Below are 24,676 nucleotides of genomic sequence, written 5' to 3'. Positions count from 1 at the left end.
TGTTAACATACTGAATGGGGACCAGCAAAATAAGCACCAGATTTAGGCTGTATAGGCACATGAAGGTAGAGTAAAAAAATCTGGTTTCCTTGACCACATTGTCATAATATGCATATATAACAGTTTATTGAATCCAGGCTGTGTAGACAACCAGAAGAACTCTGGCTCCATACAGTCACAATGCATGCCCACAACAAAGACTCGCTGAGAACAGCCCCTTTTCATTCGATCTGAGTATTACCAACTCAAGAGCTGAAAACCTTACCTCTCTCTAAGTACATCTATGTAACCATACGTAAGTTATTAACTTGGCTCCCTGGGCTCTGCTGCTGAAAATATTAATATATTCAAATCTCATGCTAGCTACTGCAAAAAACAGTACATCAGATAAATGTGTTAATATCTTTCTTAGACAAAAGAATCCGGCATTATTTTTTAAAGTATCTTTTTGGTTATCTTGGACTCCTGCTGATACATAGAGGAAGTACGGGCTCTGTACGTCATAAGGTGAAGTGGCCATCAGGTACCAAAGTGCAAGGTTGACTGTATTTATGAAACTGTGTTTATTGTACTCAAAACATACCACTGCCAGGTGAATTATGGGCTGTCTCTTCTGGACACAGATATAGCCTTAGTGGAGCACAGAGTCAAAGGTTTGCTGAGAACCAGCAAACCTTGCAGAAAGGCTGGAGAAGTTAAGGCGAGGATGAGAGGAGGTAACTCCTGAGGCCTGGCCTTTCAGATCGGTACTCTGCGCCTTTAGATCCCAATCTGAGATATATACGATGTGTATAATGACCAGACTTCTCATGATCCAGTCTTGCTGTTCTGCTATTGGCTGCACTTAAGGCCTTTTATCAATGACAACAATGTAGGTGGTCTTCTACCTCTTGTGAGCTACAGAAAAAAGAAAGAGTGACATAATTTTTCACAGCCTGAAATAATTGTGGAAGTACAGATACCGGTTAGGCTCACTATGAATTATTAGTGAAAAAGTGGGTCTCAGAAGTACGTTACATGTGAAATATTTTTCGTCACTTGAACATGTGCCGTCCAGAGCTGGCCCTGTTCTAGCCATCACAGGGAACAAACATTTCACATTCACAGATGCTCCCAATTTGGTGCGGTTTGGAGTGTAATTTAGATCAAACGTCTCCATGTAAATGAGTCAGGGTTTCTTAATTAGGTGCCTCTAAAGCAAAACCTTGGACCACATCAGTAGGTGTGGGTGTGGTACCCACAATACTGGAATCTTTCCTATAGACCAGGCTCTTAGTATCATTCAAATAGAGCTTTTTTTTTGTTTGGTTGTTTTTTTTTTCAGGCTGAGTAATAAATCTGCAGATGGCATAGACAGAAAGACGCTACTTCAGAAGAGCTGTCTAAAAACACTGCCTCTTTGGCAAATGCCTTAAAGTAGGTCATTCTGCTGTGATTTAGCTTTTTCTTTAGAATTGATTGCCAGCTTTTTGTTCCCATTACAAGTAGGGTGCATTCCAGTCCACAGACTTGGTCTTAATTTTTCCAACTGGTGTTTGTTTACTAGGATTTGCAGATCTTCGTCTGAAAATGGCCAATACCCTGTCACAGTGCTAATCAGGCACTTGACCACAAAGTGAAATGGATCCTGGTGATAATCTGGAGATGCTGAAATATTAAATGCCTTAAACACCCAGTCTTCCCACAGCAAAACTGCACTGATTTATATGGTTAGGTTTGTTGAAATAATTGTCCCATCTTTTATACATGTGCAAAGAAGACGTGACAGGATGTAAATGGAAAACTTTTACAAGCCATATAGCTGTTTGTATAGATATTCAGGTTATCTGCTTTTATACTTGGCATTGTTTGTGATTTTTATAGGGGGAAAATCATTGGGTCCCATTTCCCTATCGAGGCTTCGGGATTTACACGCAGAACCCCCTCCAGCATTAATGAGTTACCTGCATAAATTCCCTGGCGATCGATGGGCACACAGACCTTGTTTTGTTATATTAATTATTCCTCACAGAACCTTGACACTGACATTAAATGAGGCCTTAAAAAATCTTGATGAAAGTCTTAAGGTATCTTTTACTGTTCAAATATTAGCATTGCAAAAACTACGTCTAAGGCATTATTCATTTTGTGGTATCACAGGGAAGGAGGGGTTGAGATAAGGAGACAGGAGTGAAGGGAGCAGGCAGTGAACTCTCTGGTCTTAACTCTTTACTGCTTAGTGGCCAGCTTTCCCAGGGATAAGTTCTAGTCCTCAAACTGTGATAATGATGTGATAACAAATGTTAAAATTATAATGAATTAGAAGAAGTGAGTAGTTTGTTTCCTCCAGATTGGTGTTGAATATGTTGTCTTCTCCACAGGCCAAGTTTGTCTTGGCAACGTGTTGGCGTTTTCAGGTGAATTCCAAAATGTCAGTTAACAAGACACAAAGAAGTGGGCTTTGAAGAGGAGGTGGTGATTACTAGCTAGATCTGCTGCAAGATTGACTGGTAAGTATGTCCTTAAGGAACAGACTGGGGAAATGGCTTTAGGTACAATTTTCTTTCATTCCCAGTAAAACTTCTTATACTTAGAAAGAATGTGGAAGGTTTTGATTAAGCAAATGCTCTGGTCAGAAACACTTATTATCATATGTGGATTAGCAGTAATCAAACAACACAATTAATATTAAAATTACAACAGATACCACATTATTATCCTTTGATAATTCACAGGGAACTTTTGAATCTTGAAGTTCTCATTAGGAACTTGAGCTATCTCTGTGCTTGAGTGTGGTTATTAGATAAATGGATGGTTATTAGAAATTTCTGACTGGTGAAATGGCAGCTAATTGAAATTTGTTTGAATCCTTTTAGAGTGCAAGTTATTTATTGAATTACCACTTGATATAGTCTTCAGGTCTTTATAATGCTGATTATTCTGAATTATCTGTTTTTTTATCTGCATTTTTCCCCTTTGCTGGTTACTGATTCTTACTAAGGTTGTCCCAAAGTTGTGTTTAACTCCATTCTTCTCTTTATGCTCTGAACTCCCTTGGTGAATGGACACAGTTTCACAGTTTGAAATATTTACTCTGAAAAGCTAATTCCCAAATCTATATTTCCTCCTTCAATATTACACCTTCACTTACCCCCTTGAGACTATGGTTTCTAAATACCTCCCATTGGTCTACTGCCCACAGGTTACATGGGGCACTATAAAGTCCAGGAAGCCAGGATTCCCAGCCTACATAGGACGAAGGATTAATTACAATTTTACAACAGGCGGAATGAAACTATCTATGGTTGCAGTCAGACCATAGTGGGGGGAGGTGTGTATAAAAAACAACTTCATCTCTTTGGTGATTTACAGTCTGTAACTTCATCTCTTTGGTGATTTACAGGGCTTTCATTCACATGGAACTCTGAATTTTCTGAACGTCCTTTTAGTCTTGTTCTTTAACATAGAAGACACAACTGAAGCTCTGAGAAGCTGCCATCCAAGGTGGCACAGTTAGATTCATAAACCCAGGCCTTAAATTCAGATTTTCTAGTTCTGAATCCAGTGCTCTGTCTGTTCTATTTCCTGGATTCAGTGCAAGGTCAAGTGTCTGGGCTGGACTCTGCTGAATTTCTTACTGGGCCAAACTCAAACAACAGTATATACTCAGAGCTTTTATTTTCTTTAAATCACTCACACACACTAAAGAAGGTAAGGTTTTGTATTATTTCCAGACTGAAGATGATCAAACAGTGGCTGAGAAGTGAAACAATGAAACAATGTGCCTAGAGGCTCATATCTCACCTGGGGCTGACGCTCAGTTCTTCAGATTCTTTCAAACCATCAAAGGCAAATGCATGCAGCACTGTCCACTCACAAATAATGCTGCTTAGGTTGGTTACTGTGAAATTTAAATAGTTTTCAAGCTGGTTTCCCTATGTCTACCCTTGTTTCCCTAGAATGTATTCTCAACACAGCGATTTAAAAAGTGAAGTCATTTTGTATCATTCCTGCTAAAAACTCTGCTACTAGCTCCCTCCTATTTGGATCTGAGAATAAATGCTCACACAAGCTTCCCTGCCCTATGTGGTCTGACCTTGTCAAGATGTGACTTTTGTCCTCTTCCTCCTCTCTGTGCCCCCCATTGGCTCCAGCCATGCTGGCTTCCTTGCTTTGCTGGGTCTCAAACAGACACAACACCTATGTCCACGCTACCTGTGATGCCTCACTGGGGTCATGTCTTCACTAGCACCCTCCTTTCCCTCCGCCCTTTCCTCACATCGCACCCTCTCCATGAGGTCTTTCCGGACGATCTTATTATTACCACAAACCACACCCACAGCAGCAAATCCTCCTTACCCTGCCCTACTTTTTCTAGTTCCTAAGCAATTACCGCCTTCTACTAGGGTACAGCATTTCTTTGTTTATGGTGTTGATTTGTTTTATTTGATTATGTGTATTATTATGCAATCCCCTATAAGGGCGAGGATAATTTCTGTTAAGTTGATTGATCTATCGAAAGCTCCCAGAACAGTGCCTGGCACACAGTTGGTGCTCAGTAAGAGCACATACATGACCTGGTTCTATCAGTGGCATCACTGCTCTATTTAGTGTATAGACAGGACCCCTGGCACTGCCCCAAATCTTCCCAGTCCTTCTTGCATCATATTAAACATGCCAGCAAGTACTCTTGGCATATTTTGAAGTCTCTCTAGGAATTCCTGTTTTCTCTCTGAGTTCCACAGCCAACATAGGAACAAGTGCTCTTTGGTCATGTCAAGAAAACACCTGGGCTATCAGCTTTGCCTTGGCTCCTCCTTTTCACCCTCCATTCCCAAATCCACCTTACACAGGACCCTTGGATAACCTGTGTCACTTAGTGATGGGGATACTTCTGAGGATGCATAATGAGGCGATTTTGTCACCGTGCAAACCTCACAGGGTGCACTTGCAGACACCTGGATGGTGCAGCTCACTACACACCCAGGCTATGTGGTACAGCCTATTGTTCCTGTAGAAAGCATGTTACTGTATAGCTGAACAGTGTAGGCAACAATAGGTATCTGTGCTCTAAACTTAGAAAAAGTACAATAAAATACTGCATCGTAATCTCATGGGACCTCCATCTCATATGCTGTCTGAAACTGACAGACATCTTTTGTTATATGGTACCTAATTGTACTTAAAACACAGACAAAGGCAGAATTTACATTCTTTAGCATTTTAATAATCTGCACGAGACATCAGATTCCAACTTTTGCGCCAGCCCCTCTCATAACCTGGGCTGTCCCTGCACTCACTCAGGGTCTCTCCTGCTCCTTTGCCTCTGGACATCAGAGAGACTGCTTATGGCCACATCCCAGCACCCATTTGCCTTTCCTCTATCTGTCCCATGGACCATTCCCATGTTCCTCAAATCCCACCAGCACCACCTTTCACAGGAGAATTCTCAACTCTTTTAGCCCATTTCTCCCCATTTAAATCATCAGCTGCACATATTGTGTAATGATCAATTATTCTTTACTCTTTTTTTCTTAAGGGCTTAGGCCCCTGTTCGGTTACTAGCTCTGCAAAGGCAGGACCTTAGACTTCCTCTCCATGTTTCTTTCATCTTCCCCGCTCCGGCCTGCGTAGTGAGCAGCAAGGGCAGGTACCCTGTGGTGCTGTTGACTCACGGGTGCTCCTGTGCTGCTGCTTCTAGGTGTGTGTGTGTATGTGGGGGTGTGTGTGTGTGTGTGCTACGCCATGTCAGCTGTCGCTAGCTGAACATAGCAAATGATAGGTTTTGAATGATATCTCAAGTTTATGTATTGCTGGCACGTAATAGCATTTTTGTAGCTATATTGATGAGGTATATATTAGGATAAATGTATATTTAACCCCCAGCCTTATTTAGTATAGAGCACATCTAAATGTAGGAAACCATACTGCTTCTACCAGTGAATAACTGTGTCTTGCTTTTTAAGTGTGTGAGTGTGTGTTCAAGTGTGTGTTTCTTCTCAAGCATCTAACGTGAATTCTATCATTTAAGAAGTCACAGAATATGTAGATATTAGTAAATAACTAAAGAATATAAACACTAGTCTAACCAACAATTAAGAGTCCTTTTTTTTTTTGTTTTGTTTTGTGACCGGGTCTCGCTCTGTTGCCCAGGCTACAGTGCAGTGGCATCACTGTAGCTCACTACAACCTCCAACTCCTGGGCTCAGGTGGTCCTCCTATCTCAGCTTTATGAGTAGCTGGGACTATACGTTCCCACCACAATGCCTGGCTACATTTTCTATTTTTAGTAGCGACAAGGGTGTCACTCTTGCTCTGGGTGGTCTTGAACTCCTGACTTCAGGGGATCCTCTCCCAGGTGTGAGCCACCATGCCCAGCAAGAGTCTTTAATGATATATTTAGGCTTTATCATGAAAGCCCAGGTACCAGATACCAATAAACTCCATTTGCATAATATAGGCTTAAAAATAGCCCATTCCCTGATATTTTGTAGCCACTATGGTTTTATTTTCCAAAGCTCTGAAAGCACTCCCTTTGGTGTCCAGGAGTTAAGCTTTGACAGTCTGCACTGTGCCATCTTGACGCATCTTGACAGCCAGATGATTTTGGCCGTGGGCCATCACAGACCACTGCTGTTACATCTCTCTGCCTCAGCACCAAACAGTGAGTGGAGAGCAACACTGTTGGAGCAGGCATTTCGTTTAGTAAAGCATGTTCTGCAACTGAATTCTTTACCCTCTTTCCCCACATGGTAAAAACCAGCCTTGGAGTTGGTTTTGGAATGGATTATTATTTTGGATGTTCTATGTTTCTGCTTCACTCAGTTTTTAGGACAAATGAAGTGAAACCCATAATTCTGGGTGTCAACTCTTACTGTAAAGTCCTCTTTCTTTTTTTCCTAGCCTCTCAGTCACTCCTCCTATAGAACCTGGTTTCTGAAAGTATGGTCCCTAGGCCAGCAGCAGCAGTGTCGCCTGGGAGCTTGTTCTCTTGAAGAACTGCAGTCTGTTCCCGACTTCCTGAATCAGGATTTGCATTTTGAACAAGATCCCTGGGTGATTTGGTTGAGAACACTGATGTTTGAGAAGCTCTCAGTTTCTCAAAGTCAGCCCAGGGACACGTCATGTGGCAGTGGTGCTGGCCACAGGTCTTCCCACTGTCTGCCAAGACCCACTTGATATCCTTAATCATTCAAATCCCCCTGCACTCTCACACTTCAAAGAATGCTTCCTGAGCCCAGGGAGTGTGTCACACGGAACAGGTGCATCTGTGTCGACAGAGGGCAGTCTTTTATCCTAGCCAATTAGTTGACACCGTTAGGCCCTTCTGAGGGAGCCTGGGTGGTGAGGGGTGAGGCCTTTTAGATGGGATGCAGGATGGCAGCCCTTACCACTTGTGGTCATTAAAGTTCCCGTGGTGCTTTTTTGTGATAGAAGGGATTGTTAACCTTGGTGTCCTGGCTGGCTTCCCATCTGTGTAATTGCATGCAGCCTTCCTAAGTCTGCTCTGTAGTTTCAATTAGGTAAAGTATTGTTCACTTCTTGTACTAAACTGCTGTGTTGTGTGGCTACAGACTGCTAATTAGCTGGTGTTTTTCAGGTAGCTCCGTTCATGATGAAAAAAATACTCTCTCAGGTCATCTCCTTTCCCACCCCCATGCTCCCAGACCTGCAAACCCACCCACAAATGCATGCCAGTTTTCTATACATTACTGTTTCTTGCATGAAAGTGCTTTGCAAACAGAAATTCCTAGAACATGACAATGAACATTCTCTAATTTCTCTATGTAACCACCTGCTTCTAAGCTAACCTAGCCTATTATAGGGTGTGTGTGTGGGACCCATGCAGAGAATAAAAAGGATGTGATAATGGGCAGATAAAATAGGCTTTCCTCTGCTAAGATGAGGGTTAAGTTTCTGTGATTGCTGGGGAAGTAAAAATTGCTTTAAGAGGTTGGCATATAAGGAATTGGCTATTTTCAGTGTGATATGAAAGAAGGGTGAGGTGAGAGAGTATAGGGCGTGCATTTTACTTCTCTTTTCCCACTAGCTAAGAAAATAGTGGAATGAGCAAACTTGAAGTAAAATGTCACTATGGGGGAAGTCTGACTCTAAACAGGAAGTGTGACACCAGGAGAGAGAAGAGAATCCCTTTCTAATGACTCTAAGGTCAGCACCTAGCAAGTACCTATGAAGTCTCAGAAATGGTTGTTGGAAATGAAAGAGAAGAGGGGATATTTGGGTGAGCAGGAAGCCAAGACAGCAGAGTTGTGCTCTCATCAGGGGAAAGATGTGCGTGAGACTGGAATTTTTCTGAGACGGACAGTGACTGTGAAAAACGTGTCCACATTGGGGAAAAAAATCAAGTTAGGTTGAGAGTATCACTCTGCATATCTTTTGACTATGTAAGCAAATTTAATGTTTTGATAAGAATAGAGACATAAATTAATTAAAGCTCCTTAAAGTAATTCCTTTTATCTTTTCATACCCCCAACTCTATGGGAAACAAATGAAAATCAATAAAATAAATAAATAAACGAACAAAACTGATAAAGGGAAGACTATTAAGAGGTGCAACCTGACTATCAATTCATGAAAAACAGGGAAAAAAAAATGTTTCTAGTGCCAGAAAACTAGGACCTATATCATCCTCGCTCCTTGCAATGTTTCTGTCCCAAAGTGTTCTCCTTGTTTTTTTTTTTTTTTGAAAATGGCAAAGAAGAAAAGGGGTTTACTCACTTCAATAGATAGATTGCCTGAGCACTGTAAAAGATAGGCTGGTTTGCAAATTGTGGTACAGTCCCTGCAAGAGGGGACTGTACAGCCGAGAAGCTGGGATTGAGAATGAGATTTGAGGGATGTGAACATTCCCATGTATGGAAAGGGAGGGTCCCAGATTCTAGGGGGTTATTGACCCGGTAAAACTGCCTTCATTTTCAGCTCAGAATCTATCACATAATAAGTGGTCAATATGTATTTGTTTCTTAAATAAATGGGTGGATGGATGATGTAGGCAGTAATGCTTTTGGAAAGTCTCAGAGTCAGGGGCAGAGAAAGAATCTGAGGATGATGATGAACAGTGGGAGGAAAGTCAGAGAAAAGAGACGAGGAAAATGTGAAAACAGTTTAGTTAAAAAGAATATGAGTGGGACATGGCAAAGGAGACGACATGACTGGAAGTGGAACATAGGGATCTGCATGCCAAGGGCAATATTTAACAGAAAGCATATGAGTTCTATATGTATCTTCATTTCCTTTTTAGATGTTAATAAGTGAAACTGGGGAAAAATTATAGACCAAAGAGTGTCATTGTGGCAGAAATAAAATAGGCTTACAAACTCTACTTTTTAAAAAAATTGAGCTTTCCTGTTATTTAGATGCTTTCAAAGGAGATTTCCTCAATGGCCTGATCTAAACAGCCTCAAAACTCCTTTCTTGGCCCCCCCCAGAGACTCTCATTCAAGTTAAGCCCAGGGGATTCATAGCATACTGCTTCAAACTCCAGTGTGGGCTGGGTCTGCGACCAGCCACAGACTAATTGTTATTTATGGCTGAGAGTTCCTTCTGTCCACTGCCCGTCTCCCATCTTTTCTCAGCCTAGACATTACAGTCTTGAGATCTGAAATCTCATCTATAATCTGCACTTTTTTCTTGCATGAAGAAAAAAAACCCAGCGACATGGAAATGTGCAGATACCCTGTGTTAACTATTCCTGGATGTCACCCTGCAGCTCTAATTTCTGCTTTCTCCTCTGCATTCGGGGGAGCGCTGCCGGACTTGTCAGCACCTTGTCACTGCTTCCTGTTGCGTGGGCTACCATCGGACTCTGTGTTCTTAACAATGATGCATTAAAAAACCCACAAAATCCTTCACGATTAAAAAGAAATATATATTAACAGGTAAAAAACATTTTTTAAAAAAGGAAGCTCCTTTAAAAAATTTAGTTCCCGAAGCGGGTGCTGCTTGTAAAGGCTGCACAGTCTCCACTAACTGCAGTGCAGGCTCGTCTTGTTCAGGCCCATGATGCTCTTTCGTTCAATGACAAGGATGTGGGCAGCCAATATAATTTAGCTAAATAATACACAAACGTCAAGAATACTTTCATGTCTTATGTACACACTAGAATAAACCACTAGAATGAAATGTTTTGTTTTTCTTTTTAGGGGAACAGCCCCATAGTTTATGAAGAGCTTCACTGACATGAAGTGGCTGAGAAATATTATTAAAAATAACCTATTTCAATGGCTGAGGTTTTTGCTTGGGTTCAAAACATGGAGGCCTGGAGAGGAAGGTGACAAGCTGAAAACAATGAGGGATTAGGCTTGTCCTAGAATTCTTATGGGCAGGAGGGAGAAAAATAAGTCCAGAAAGAAATGAAAATGAGGGAACTAGTTTCTCAGAATTTAAAGGTGAGCCGAAAGGAATTGGCAGCTGCCTGGACCCGGCAGCCAGAGAGGCCATGGTATCTGACACACGTGACAGACGGAGAAACAACAGCAACGCTCCCCAAACAACTCGCCTGTCGGGTTTGCCAGGAGGCCAGATGCTGCTTCTGGAAGAGTGTCTTCCGAGGGTGGGCATCCGGATTCAGTGCTTTCCATTTACAGAGGAGAAAGAAGGCAGTCAAAGGCAGCACCATCACTGTCTTCTAAAAAACGCGCTGTTTTGAAGTGTGCATCTTTCCACATGTTCACACACACACGCGCGCGCGTTAGTGAATGATGAACTTGTTTTTAAAAAGAACCCTTAAAAATGAAACTTTCCTGAGTGCTTTCTGGATGGAATGCAAGGTATTAGGGTCAGGGAGAGAGGAAGAGAGGACAGACACTAAAACCCCTTCTATATAGATGGAGGTTTACTAATTAATTAGGATTAATTAGGAAATTTTAGGTAAAGGGCGGGGATTATATCTGGTGTTCAATTAAAAAAAGAGAATTCAAGGGCTTGGCTTGTGCCTCTATCACTGTTGGCTTGTCTTTCTCATCCTTTGTTTTACCATTCCTTCTTCCCTGGAAATGCAGTCGAGTTTTGGTATTGGCAAGAAAGCAGAGTGTGGTCTAGCAAACTGGAAATCAGGTGACTTGAGGTCTGGTTGATTTTTTTCCCCCCTTCCACTTTGAAGTTTGCTGTGTCTCTGCTCCTTTAAACAGGGGAACCAAACTTCTTTATACACTTGCAGTAGGCAAGCTTTTGTAATCAAGGTGATTTTTTTTCTTATCTGATGATAAATTTATCATTTAAGGTCGTAGAAAGTTAATATTGGACCTCAAAAAGATGATGCACAGGAGGTTTGGGCTGGCCTGACAAGACATAGGAACAGTAGAAGTTCTTTAATTTACTAATAGGAATTATGATCGAAGACGTAAAAATGAATTTTCATATTCCAAGATCCATTACTAATCCCAGATAATCAAGAAATCAGGAAAACTGGCAATCTCTTGATGTACTGTGGTAATTGCTCTAACAGGCTCTGAGAACTGGCAATCTGACCATGTGCTGCAGTAATTGATCCACCAGGCTCCCCCCATCACTGGGGTGGTCACAGATCCCTGACTAAGGCTTCCTCAGCCCAGCCAGCCTCTTTCAGCACTCATTCATCCTTGTGCTGCACCCTCTTAGTATTAAAAGTCTTTTTTTTTACAATCAGAAGAGTATTCTTCTCATTATCATGATGAAAAGATGAATATCAGGTGAGGGGAGATAAATTCAAGAGGAATATCTTACTTACAAGTACTCTCAAGATGGACTATTCCCCAGTACTACTCTGAAATATATCACGTTTCTAAGATTCCAGGCTTAAGAAGTTGATCTTAAGGGGACCCACTCACATTAGATTAGATTACCATCATCTTGCTCAATGAAGTCACATGACTCCATTTATTCAACACAAATTATTGAGTATCTACAGTATGTGGGACACTGTACAACAGTGGTTCTCAACCGGTGGGTTGCAACCCCTTTGTAACAATGAAAATACATCACGGCATTAGGAAGCTTGAGAACCACTGCTGTACGAGGCTCTGGAGATATAGCTGGAATCGAAATGACACAAATTCCTGTCTTTTTGGATCCAGTGCTCTAATAGCAGAAGGATTTAGGTCAGTTCTTTATAATTTCCATTCTCATCAATATTTTCAGGATCTGAAAAATGCTACAGAGTATCATTTTTTCTTGCTAGATCATTTATTTCTATAATTTTTCAAAAGCTGAAGGATGAAGGTAAGAATAGTAGCTTGTCATTGTTAGAAATTCTGCCCAATGTCTTGTTATCAGATATCCTTTGTGGAATTAGTAGATTTAATCACAAAATATAATCCCTCTCTTCTACTCTTGCCAAATTGTCTTTCTATCAATATGCCTGCCATTCTCAGATGCCTTTCCTGGTTTATCTTCCTCCGACCACGCTCTCAAGATTAGATCTCTGGGAATCTGTCCTTGACTCCCATTGGGGAAGCTCACACTGTCCCCAATGTTACTCAAAACTTTACCCCAGTTGAGTAAAATGGTCTATCTTTAAACTGACCATTCCAAAATTTATACCTAGATCTCAATCACCTTTCCTGTATTACTAATATCCTTTACTCGATTTTGCTAACAGAATATAACAATGACCCAATCACATCATGTCCCCCAAATTCCAGCTTCTTTCATGCCTCCAATTTGGTCCTTTTCCTGTCAGTGATGTAAATTAAGGATATCACCATTTAGCTAATTCATAACCTGGGTGTCATCCTGGAATCCTCTCTCCTCAACATCTTGCACATACTTGGTGGGCACATCCTGGTAAACCCACCTCCTCCATGCCTCTTGCATCTACCCTCTCCCTCCATTCTCCCCCCACCCCCTCAGCTGGGGATCTCTGGTGTGAACTGCTATCAGCCTCTTCACTGTTTCACTTCTTCTGGGGGTGACTTCCTACCATCCTCCACTCATATAAAACTGTGATCTCTATTAAGTACAAATCTCATCACTTTATTTCCCTTCTTTAGATCCTTCAGTGATTTTCCTAATGTCTACCAAAAGTTTTGAACTCATTAGCAAAGCATATGATGTTCTTCATAATTTCACTTGTTTACAGCATTCAAGGCTCATGCTCTGCCACTTCTCTTTCTGCGTCCCAATTCTCTGACCGTCTCAGAGGACGCCCCGTTTCCTCATCACACCAAAGCTCTCCTTCATCCCCGTGCACACGGTGTTCTTTCCCCTTAAAGCATGCCTGTTTCTGACCAACTGACATTTTTAAAGATGGCCTTTTGGACATTTTAAAAGAGGCATTCCTTGATTTTTCTCCTCTCATAGCATCTTGTGATATTTTACCATATTTTCCACAAGTGTATACTAACTTATCTACCTTAGGAGACTATAAGATACTTGATGGTAGGAATTCTTTTCCTATCTCCAGCATTGTTTTTTTTTTTTTTTTTTTCTGTAAAGGGTCAGATAGTAAATATTTTTGGCTTCATGAAACTTGTTGTGGCTATTTAATTCTTGCTACAGAAGACACAAAACAAATAAGAAAAAAATAGGTGTGTATGTTCTAATAAAACTATATTGTCAAAACCAGAAGGCAGGTTAGATGTGACCTATGGGCCATAATTTGCCTTCCCTGATTTTGTTTAGGTCTAGGAATATAGCAGGTACTCGTTTAAGACTTACTGAAGGAATTAGTGGGTAGGATTTTACAGTTAAAGAACATTTTCACAAAAGCGAATTTGACCTATTTCACACATGAACAAAAGGGAAAGCTAGAAACATTAAGATATTTTCTCAGTCTTGCACAGTTTCTAAGGGTTGAGATTCAAGTCTATGTCTTATAGTTCCAAATTCTTTCCATTAGGTAAAAGGTCAAAATTCACAGTGGAGAAGTGTGAGGCAACTTAAAAAATTTACCTTGTAGGCAAATTAGATTTCATAGGGTGGACCATTACTAATAAGAGTGAAGGCAGTGATAAATGGGTCAGTAGCTACTTTAAGTTTTCTTGTTTCCTATAATTCAGTGGAAAATGTTACCATTTAACTGTTAAATCTAAAGATCTAAACAGTAATAATTTCACTCCCGTCTTAAAACCTTATCTTTTAGAGCCTTCCTCTAGAAGAAGGATATGCCATTGGAAGGATCACTGAACCCTAGTCCCTAGCTCACAAACCTTATAAATCCTGTGCCAAGATGTGTCCTAAGTAGATGACATTTTAATGATTACTACGGGGAGTTGGGAACTATTGCTTCACCCTCACAATCAGAGTAATTAATTTTCTTAACTACCAAGCCAAATTCTGCCACGGGAGTCCAGTTGAGAAATTTCAGGCCCATAGGAAGTATATTAGCTCTTCAAAGTGATTAGGGTGCCATTTTAAATACACAAGCATAGAAGCTATTAAGCTTCTGGCTTATTCCGAACAACTTGTAAACCCTGACCTTTGGGAGGAGAGAGGGAAGAAGGAAGAGAAAAAAGAGAGAGTAAAAGAAAATAATAATTTGCACAGGTTGCTCATTTTCCAGTAAAAATACCCAGGGCCTGCAAGTCTTTGGATATCAGGTATTGTGGTTGGGTGAAAGACCAAAGCGTACAGAAAAAGAACGGAGTGCCAGAGACAGCACAGAAAAACATATCCTGCTCCAAAGCATGGCAGAGCTGAACATTCAGAGGCCTAGATGGGGAGGCAATGTCATCAACCATTGGCCTGGGTGATCAGAGAGGACATTCCTTAACCACATCTAATGTTTTCCCCACAAATATCAGAAAAGCCCACAATGCCATTTTAAAGACAGGGTGGACAAATTATTTCCTCACCATTGTTTCCTCAGAGAAACCTTTTATTTCTAGGTCATCATCATTTAAGTTGCCTCTGACATGCTTTTGTAGAGTATTTTATTTAACATCCATGAAGACCACAGCTACAGAAGCTTTAAATATCGGGTTACTTCCACAAAATAGCCATAGCTCGACAGTTTCTCCTTTCAAGGAGGCATTCGACTGGCATGCTTCCATGAGATTGTCTACTCAGCCATATCGGTTTTTCACCTTGGAATTCTATGAACAGCTGGACAATTTTCTTAGAGTCAATGCAAAAAGGAAGATTTTGCTTCTCTTTTCAACCTATTTTACAAAGTGTGTGTCTCCTACAAGAATATTTATTGGCACCTAAGATCTACAGCAGATATACACCTCCAAGGCTATTTTCAAAATTTAATGAATGGCATTATTTCATAAGTCATTAAAAGTCACTCATTTCTAATTTGACTTTCTCAGAGAAACATTTACACGCAGGAACATGTACATGAATGTTGTTTTCTGTCTTTTCTTCCCTTAAAAATTTGAAATTGTTTTGACTTCCAAAATGCGTGCCACAAAGTAAATCTGGCTAACTAGTTTAATTAAGCTCTGCAGAAATACTTGAATTTTTATTTTCTAAATTTTCGGCAATTATCATGTATTATAAAAATAATCTTAGAAATCAAAATGTGGAAAAAGACTTCAGCAATATCTAGAATACTTCACTAATAGTAATGGCAATAAAAATTCCAGTACTTCAAAAGGGCATCACCAGGGCTATGTGGTTATGTAGTTGATAGGATTCTAGGAGTGTTTATACTGGTCACCGAGTTATAGGGTAAAGCCCTACCAGCTTCAAAATATCTCACCTTCCAGGCTTTCACAAAGCCGGGTTCTGTTCTGCTTGGCAGGAAATTCTCACCACAATAAGTTAGAGAATGCAGCCAAAGAACTGTCCATAGGAAATTGCTATATCAGGGGAAGTTCTTGAAAAGAAGCCCAGGAAGACGCGCCTATCTATCTCCAATCTCCCCACATCTGCCCCAAAGTCGGGCAGACTGGATGATCGTCTCAGCAGGCCATCACTGGGAAGGTGAAGAGTTGGAACTGAGCCCGTGGGAGATGCAGCCAGGTAAAGAGGAAGTCAGTGACAGAAAAGAGTTTGAACTGAGTGCAAAAATGGGGGAGTCACGTGGGGTGCCACCCAATGAGGCATGTAAAAACAGCCTCATTGGAACTCTGGGAAACTGAGTTAGGCTATTAAGGAAACTCAAGTTTTGAAAAAAAGGTTCTGAGGTTGGATAAAGAGTTTTCCAGAAGCTAGGAAATTTGGCAGTAATTTACCCCATATTATCTCAGCAATTCTTCCTATACTTATTTCATTAAAAATTATTTTATATTTTCCTCATTATAAAAATAATACCTGTTGACGAATAATGTTTATTGGTACCTATTATTTACAAGATACTGTTCAATACTCTTCAGAAACATTTTTAATAAATTCCTCATGATAAGAAAAGGTTCAATTATAATTTCCCTTTTGCAGATGAAAAAATGGAAGCTTAATCTCTTGAGCCCAAGAGTTTGAGGTTGCTGTGAGCTATGATGCCATGGCACTCTATCAAGGGTAACAAAGCGAGATCCTGTCTCAAAAAAGAAAGAAAAGAAAAGATGGAAGCTTAGAATTGAGTGACTTGGTCAAGTACACCTGCAGTTAAGTTGCACAGCAAAGACTCACATTCAAGTCTGCCTCACCTCAAAGCCAGTTTTGTCTCCTTAACTTTGATGTCTCTCTCTATACCATCATTAGGAGAGAAAAGGAAATGCATGAAAAAACTCTCATAATCTAACACCTCAAAGAAAAAATTACAGCACTTCAGTAAATATTTTTATAATCTTTCCTATATGTACAACTTTTCCCCCACATAGTTATAATTATACTCTCCTTGAGTGTGTACAATATAGTATCTCTGATCTTATTTAACCTCACACAAGTATTTCCATAAGCATTTTAAAGCAAAAAAAAAAAGCCATAAACTCCATTTTATAAGCTGATAGGATTTTTCATGTTCTATATAACCCTTTCCCTATTAGTAAACACTGATGTTATTTCCAAGTTTCCACCATTGCAACAGTGCTGTCATACACAATTTCATCTGCATAAACTTTTCCCCTTTATATGACTAGTTTGAAGGATATAAAGATTTGCAAGGTCTTTATTCTTGAAATATGTTTCATATATGGTTTTTCCAATATGATGGCTGGTATACCCCAACCAGCAACAAACAGAGGGCTTGATTCAATACACACTTGTCAAAGTGGGATTCACCCTGTTTTATTTGTTTTCTATACCTCATCTTCCTCTTTCTCCCATCTGCTTTTAGAAAATAAAGAAAAGGGCAGTGTTCTGAACAATATCTCCTTTTGCTGTTTTTATTGCTGTCAGGGGGACTGTTTTCACAATTACCCATCATTGAAATATCAGACTTATCTCTATGGCTTACTGGATATGGGGGATAAAGGAATAAAAGAAATAAAAGTTGTGTGAACTTTTTCTTTGAAAAATCCTGAAATTTGAACTACTCCTTTGTATTGAATGTTCATCACTCACTCTGATCCAACTATAGCCTTCACGGGGCCTCCTGGGTTCTCTTCTCCTTCTATCTCTTTCACACTATGTTCTGCTGCCAGATGGCTCTTTCATAAACACTGAGGACCCCATGCAATTTTCTGGTACATAAAGTGTTAGTGGTTCCCTATTTATTACTTAACTCCTTTGACTGGCTCTCAACCTCCAGCTACTACCCATCAGCAAGTAGACCATCTTTCTAGGTCCTCCTTCCCATTAACTTCATCTTCACCCTGCCTCCCTGACTTTCCAAAGAAGTAGGGTACAGGAAAATGTATTTGACTCTTACATTTTATAGAGATGGTCTTGCCATTTATACTATGATTCAGAAGGTACTACAGGAGCTTCCAGGGCCTATCACTGTAAAATTTATGAAGGTGCCATTAACAAAGATTTCTGGTTGATAGCATTTTGAGATGATAGCTTATTCTGAATTTCTGGTCTCCAGTAAGGGACAGCAGAAGCATAGAACTTGATCTTGACTTTGATCAATAGTGAAGACTCTAGACTTTGAAATTGTTCAGCCCATGTGGCCATTGTGAAATCTTATGCTTAATATAATCGCAATCCTTTAAAAATTCTGGCTTTTGTGCACAGGATTTCCATCCACCCTCTAGTCCACTGTGCTGTGTTAAGCTTTCTCAGTTGTTAGCTGCTCTGCTTTGAGAGAGTGTTTAACTCAGAGCTCTGCAAAGATGGAGTGCTATTCTGCTGACTGTACAGTACGTAGGTCAAGTGGAATTTTTGGCACTTCATTACATCTCCTGACCCTCACTAAACAAACTTCAAAATATATATATTTGCAACAATTTGGAATAAACACTACATACAAGTGTTGATAGTAGATTTTCTGAAGAACTACCAAATGCATCAAGACTAAGGAAAACATTCTAATGATTCTTTCAAACATGAATGTATTTAAATTCTGTTAAACAATCTTCTTATTTAGTCTTCTCAGGCTTTGATGACATGCCACGATTGGCTGTTTATCAAAAACTTAGCAAAAAACGCTTAACAAGATATAATCGTGTGCACACACTTGTGCATAATTAAACCTTGTTTATAAATTGGTGTAGGGTGAAATATGGTCACGCCACCCAAGAAAGGTTTGTGGCTGACAAATAACACTTTTTCTTTCCATCTATAAATGACAAATCTTAAAATGAGAATGCTGTGAAGTGATATAAGAATCTGATCTTAAATCTTCATTTAAAGCATCTATTTCCATCTGTACTGAACTAAATGAAAGTTTTTGCAAAATTAGGAAATTAACTTAGATATTAGAAACACAATCAGGCATTAATTCTTAAAACTGGGATTATGTGACATAGACTAAGAGGATCTTCATCTTTTGAAGGTTTTTAACCAGAGAGATTCTCTTTTGTGTGTTTTATTTTTTTCCAAAGGAGGATTTAGCTGACTTTTAGCTTCTTCATTTTATAGCTGTTCTTTCAGTTGGAAAAAAAAAAAAAAGGAATAATTGAGGCTGAGTAATGGATATTTCTCAAGAACTTCAAGACTAGGTATTGCATAGCATTAAAGGGTATGCATTTCCATTTGTTTTATGACTTTGTCTAGTTAAAGTTACCGAGATAAGCACTCCAGTATTTATTTGTAACTCTAAACCCCTTTCATGGTGCGTCTGGATCCTAAGGGAAAAGAATTAACATTTGAGGAATGCTTACCTTGTGCCAGGCATTTTATATGCATTATCTCATTTAATTCTCATAGCCACAAGATATGGTTGATATCATTTAATTTACCTATTACTTGCCTAAGATCATAACAGGAGTAAAGTATAGACTAAGGATTTGACTCTAGGCCTCTCTTTCTGTTTCTTTAAAGCCCAAGATCCAGGGTGGCGCTTGTGGCTCAGTGAGTAGGGCGCCGGTCCCATATGCTGGAGGTGGCGGGTACAAATCCAGCCCCGGCCAAAAACCACAAAAAAAAAAAAAAAAAAGCCCAAGATCCTTCCACGAAACCACACTGGGTTTCCCATTGAAGCCAGCATGTGCAAGAGACAAGAAGGAATATTTTAGTAATAAGAGTTGTTCTGAATTTTGAAATAAAGTTCCTCCTGAGTGTAAAATAAGAGAGAAACTAATATGATGAATTAGATGAAAACACGTTTCCTAATGCAATGATTGGTTTAACAAGTTATGGACTATCCATACCACAGAAAGCTAGGCCATCATTAGTAACATTAAGACTCATGGAAAGGCTGTCCATGAGTTGCAAAATATTTGCAGAACAATCCATGGAGTCTGATGTTCTTTAACAGAAGGAACAGCCATGTGTACCTGCTTGCATGGGCTTAGAAACAGATCAGAAAGGATACATATAAAAATGTTAGTTACTTTTGCTCTGCAGGCTAAGAGTGACTAGTAGGAAAATTTCAGTTTTTAATGGATTTGTATCTCTGTTGCTTTCTTTGGGTGCACTTACATGTATTATGTTCACAATTAAAAATCATATGATGGATTAGTTGAACAATCTATAGCAATGACTCATCCCAAGTAATGGGTAAGATAATTAAGGTGATTTAATCTCACAAAAGCAAAACTGCCCAATCTATTTGAAACTCTATCAGGCTTCAACATTACTGTGTATATAAGTGTGGAGCGAAAGCTAAAACCTCACCACTTGTACTGTACTTTGCCTTATCTAAAAAAGGCGTTAACAAAAGGCAAATGAGAACAGTCATTTCAGACTTAACATGTCCCAAATGGAGCTCTTGAATATGCTTTTCCGGTGCAACTCATTTCTCCTCCAGTTTTACCCATCTCTGCATGTGGCCCTATCATTTCCACTTGCCCAAGTGAAAACCAAAGAAGCACACTTGATTTCTCCTCTCCTCTCCATACTATGTCCCAACCAGCAGCAAATCCAAGCTGTTTCACTTCCACAGTGTCTCACGCATTTCTCTCTGGGGGTTCCACTCAAGCTACCAAAATTTGCTGTCTGGACTATGAAGGCCCCTGTGTCTTTACATTTGCAATTCATTCTCCACTCAGCAGCCAGAGTGATATTGTATACTCCTTCAGTTTAGCACTCTCCAGTGGTTCTCCCCTGTGTTTAGGATGGGGTCCAAGCCTCTCACTGTGGTCCACAAGAACCTACATGATTGGATGCTGGTCTCATGTCTGAGCCCTCAGCTCCCCACCCCATTCCCACCCCTCACATTAGGCCCTAGTGGTCCTGGCCTGCTTTCTGCTTTTCAAATACTGCAAGCTCTTAGGGTCCTTGTGGAATTAATTCTCTTCCCTTAGCTGTCTACTAAGCTAAGACAGCACCTTATCAATGTGAACCAACATTTCACAGATGGGGAACATGGACTTCAGAAAGTTTGAATAACCCATTTGTGGTCATAGCACTTGGTACATGATAGGGCTTGATTTTGAACTGATGTCTGAAATCATTTCATGCTCTTTCATTACATTAGATAACAAAGTTAAGAAGGCCCCTCCCTGGTCCCCAATAATGGTTCTAACAATCAGCAAATGTCTACTTGTTGAAAAGGCCATGAAGAATACATTCTTTCAGAAGTTCCTTTTCTGAGTTCTCCTTCCTATCTCTACCACATTCTCCAGTAGCTGCAAGAAGAGTTAAGTCAACTGGGGGAGGTAGAAAATATACAATGGATGGATTTGGAAACTCCTCTCTTAGAGAAGTAAAATTAAATGCTTCTCATTTAAGAAATTAGTATAATATGACACACCCAGAAACCCTCATAACTTACTTAGTTAGATGTCCAAAGAGAACTTTCATGGTGTCACGATTTGGTGGAGGGAGTTTTTGTACAAGAGACTTTATGGTTTCAATTCTTGTGTTATTGTCTTGCTTTTCTGGAAAAAAAATTAAAAAAGAAGGTTAGAAAAAAACCCTACATTTCATAGGTATAAAAGAGAATTTTCTTAGAAGAATTTCAGACTAAGTTTCAGCAACTGAAAGTCCTAATCAATGACCAAAGGAAATACGTATATTCAACCTGGTTATGATGAGTTAATTACAACTCTGAATTAGACCAGAGTAACTTGAAGGCAAAAACAGTGTGAATTTGATGTGATCTTCCTGTTAAGATCAGGTATTCTGTCAGGTTTCTTAAATTTCCTATTTTACAAGGTGTGGCAGGGTGGATAATGGCCTTACAAAGCTATCCACGTCCCAATCCACAGAACATGTGACTATGCTTTTCCAAAAGGGATTTTGTAGATGTGATTAAGTGAGAGATTTGAGGATGGCAAGATTTTTCAGAATTATCCTGGTAGGCCCAATGTAATCACTAAGATCTTTATCAGAGAGAAGCAGAGAGGGAAGTTGAGTCAGAGAGAGAAGGCAATGTGACAATGGAAGCAGAGAAGAAAATATGTAATGGCGGGCTGTTTTCAGAGGAATGATGACACCTCCAAAAGCCTCCAGACGTAACACAGGCCTACCAGCATCTTGATCTTTGTGCAATAAAACTGATTTCAGACATCTAGAATCCAGGACTGTGAGATAAGCTTGTGTTGTTTTAAGGCACTGAGTTTGAGTTATAGTCACAACAGGAGTAGGAAACTAAGAAGGACACATAATGGAATTTGATTAGAAATATTTTATTGTATGTTTGATTTTTTGGAAGGGCAATGATTATTTTTTATCTCTTCTGTGGCATCCTTTCTAACATATTTTGGTTTGTTTTAAAATAAGACAATAAGGCTGGGTGTGGTGGCTCACGCTTATAATCCTAGCACTCTGGGAGGCTGAGGCAGGAGGATTATATGAGCCCAGTGGTTTCAGACCAGCCTGAACAAGAGCTAGACTCAGTCTTTACTAAAAATAGAAAAAATGAGCCAGGTGTGGTGGTATATGCCTGTAGTGCTAGCTATTGAGGAGGCTGAAGCGGGAGGGTTGCTGGAGCCCAGGAGTTTGTGTTGCAGTGAGATATGATGGCATGGCACGCTAGCCTGGGCAACAGAATGAGACTCTTAAAAAAAGAACTCCTCCTCCCCACACACACGTAAAATAAGAGAATGTAAAACACAAAAATTCAAATAGCATAATACCTGCCCATATACATTTCTTAAAATAGGAAGTTGCTCAAAACTGCCCAGAACATAGAACGCCTTTCCTTGTTTTGTGCTTTGGTACTTCCCCCCCGCCCCCCCTTATAGGCATGGTTGGCGGAATAAGAATTGAGTTACTTAGTACACCAGTTACTAGTGAATTCATCTTTTCATAGTATTAACCAGGGCCTTCCCATCTAGACATCTAGATATATAATTATTTATGGATTTAAATACTTTATTTACACTGATTTAGATATCTTTCCTTTTTATACTTTTCATACTTTTCCTTTTTATACTTTAAGCACATAGTCTCTGATGATTCTAAAGAGGTCGCAGGTGGAAAAGGTAATATTCAAGGGAATAATTTATAAGGCAGACACCCACTAAACATCCATTCTCTTCTTCCTTACAAGACCATCTCACTGCTGACAGGATGGCAATACGCCCAGGTGAAAGGTCCTGTTTTCCAGCTACCCAGCCAGCGAGAGTGACCATGTGATCAAGTCTAGCCAATGAGACTGAAGTCACAGAGTTGGAGGGGCCTTCTGAGAGGCCCTGTATGAGCTGATTTAACTCTTTGGCCTTTTTTTTTTTTTTTTAACCTTTTTTCCTTTCTACCTCTTTGAATGTAGATGGAATGGCTGTATTAGGGGATGTTCTTAACAAAACAAAGCACTGCCTCTGTCTAGTAGTCAGACAAATCCTGTACTGCCTGCCTGTGGGTTTCTTTGACATAGAAAATAAGGCCTGGCATATTGAAGCCTTTGGGGATGGATCTCTGATGCTAAGACCAAACACAGGTCCTAATAAGATGTACTTTCAGAGGCGGAGCAAGATGGCGGCCGAGTAACAGCTTCCTTGCTTCTGGGCACCGTGAGTCTGGGGAGATAGGACTCCAGGCATCTCTGGCTGGTGGCCTATCATCACCCCTATGAGGATACAGGGAGTCAGCGAGAGACTTCTGGACCCCAAGAGGAGGACTAAAACAGTGGAAAACCAGCAAGTGGTCGCGTGTGTTCAATCCGTCTAAATCCGCCCACAACTGTAAGTTCAGTAGCAGCGAGACTGCAAACCAGAAAGGCCTTACCTGTGAACCGTTTTGGTGTCCTTGGACTTGGCACTGAGTTGAACTGCCTTGGGGAGGGCCTGAGTGGGAGTGCGGAGAACTTTGGCCGTTGTCTAGGGCCCCAGTCTGAGCCGCTGAGCCAGACGGAGCTAATAGTGTTTGGCGGTGGGTCATACGGAACCATTGTCAGTGATCTGCCCCGGCAAGTTCCGCCCTCAGGGTCGCAGAGCTAGAAACGGGTGGGAGCTGGTAACCCAGCAACCAAGTAGCCTAAGGGTGGGGTCTGAGCCGCCTTGCAGCCCTAATCCTCAGGGGCAGAGTGAGACCGGTTTTGGCACACTGGGTAAGTGGATAGCCACTTCAGCAGTGATTCCAGAGAGAAAGCGGGGAAAGCTTCTGCTCAGCAAGTTTACAAGTTCAAAGTGCCTTTTAAGTGGGCTGAAGAGAGATTTAGGGTGTCTACCTGCTGGGGTTTGAGAAATCAGCAGCCTCCAGTTGTATCAGAACTGTGATTAACATCTCATACCCCAGAAGACCACGTGTTGCCCAGACAATATTCAACAACATATACAAACTGCTTTGTTTTCGGTTGTGTATTTTTTTCTTTTTTTTTGTTTGGTTGTTTTTTTTTGTTTATTTTGACATTGTTGATGTTATTTTGTTTTCTAATTTCAATCTTTTCCATACAGATCCCTTTTTCCTTCTCAATTTTTCTAGTTTAATTATAATTTCCCATTGCTGCCTTTTTTAATAACTAGAACTTCATTTTTGCTAGTGTTTGTACCGCTATCATTTCGTTTTTCACCCAATTCTATCCCCGTAAAGTTTTCTGTTTGCTTGTTTTGGTTTGATCTATAGCATTTTTGTCTTTCCTCTCTACTTGGTGGAGGTGGGGTACTGTGTCTGATCAGGTTAGCAAAGAGCTGCTGACCTCAAGGGAACCACCCAACTGGGCACCCCCAGAAGGTGGGGTTTTTTAAGGTTGTGTCAAAGTACCCTACTGTACACCTATATTGCTCTGTCTCCCTCTTTCTGTGCCTCTCTTCTTTTTGTCAATATTCCTTATACCCACCCCCTCTCCTTTCTCTAGCTTTCTTTTTTTTCTTATCACTCGGTCCTCCTTTCTTTCATCCCTTTTTTGCTCTTCAACCTTCTCACCCTTCTGGTCCTGTAACCCTTA

At 40.3% G+C, this 24,676-nt stretch overlaps 1 protein-coding gene across 1 annotated transcript in view; it reads right to left on the bottom strand.

Annotated features, from left to right (window-relative positions):
• The window catches only part of ARHGAP15 (Rho GTPase activating protein 15), a 624,230-nt gene that overhangs the window by 45,050 nt on the left and 554,504 nt on the right, over positions 1 to 24,676 (bottom strand). The window contains exon 12 of the mRNA XM_053596459.1: positions 21,122 to 21,227. Coding sequence (XP_053452434.1) covers positions 21,122 to 21,227 — 106 coding nt within the window. The remainder of the gene's footprint in view (positions 1 to 21,121; positions 21,228 to 24,676) is intronic.

Source organism: Nycticebus coucang, chromosome 7 (genome assembly GCF_027406575.1).
Source record: "Nycticebus coucang isolate mNycCou1 chromosome 7, mNycCou1.pri, whole genome shotgun sequence".
Classification (NCBI taxonomy): domain Eukaryota; kingdom Metazoa; phylum Chordata; class Mammalia; order Primates; family Lorisidae; genus Nycticebus; species Nycticebus coucang.
The sequence above is the reverse complement of the archived record's forward strand: the minus strand, read 5'-3'. Positions and strand labels throughout refer to the sequence as shown.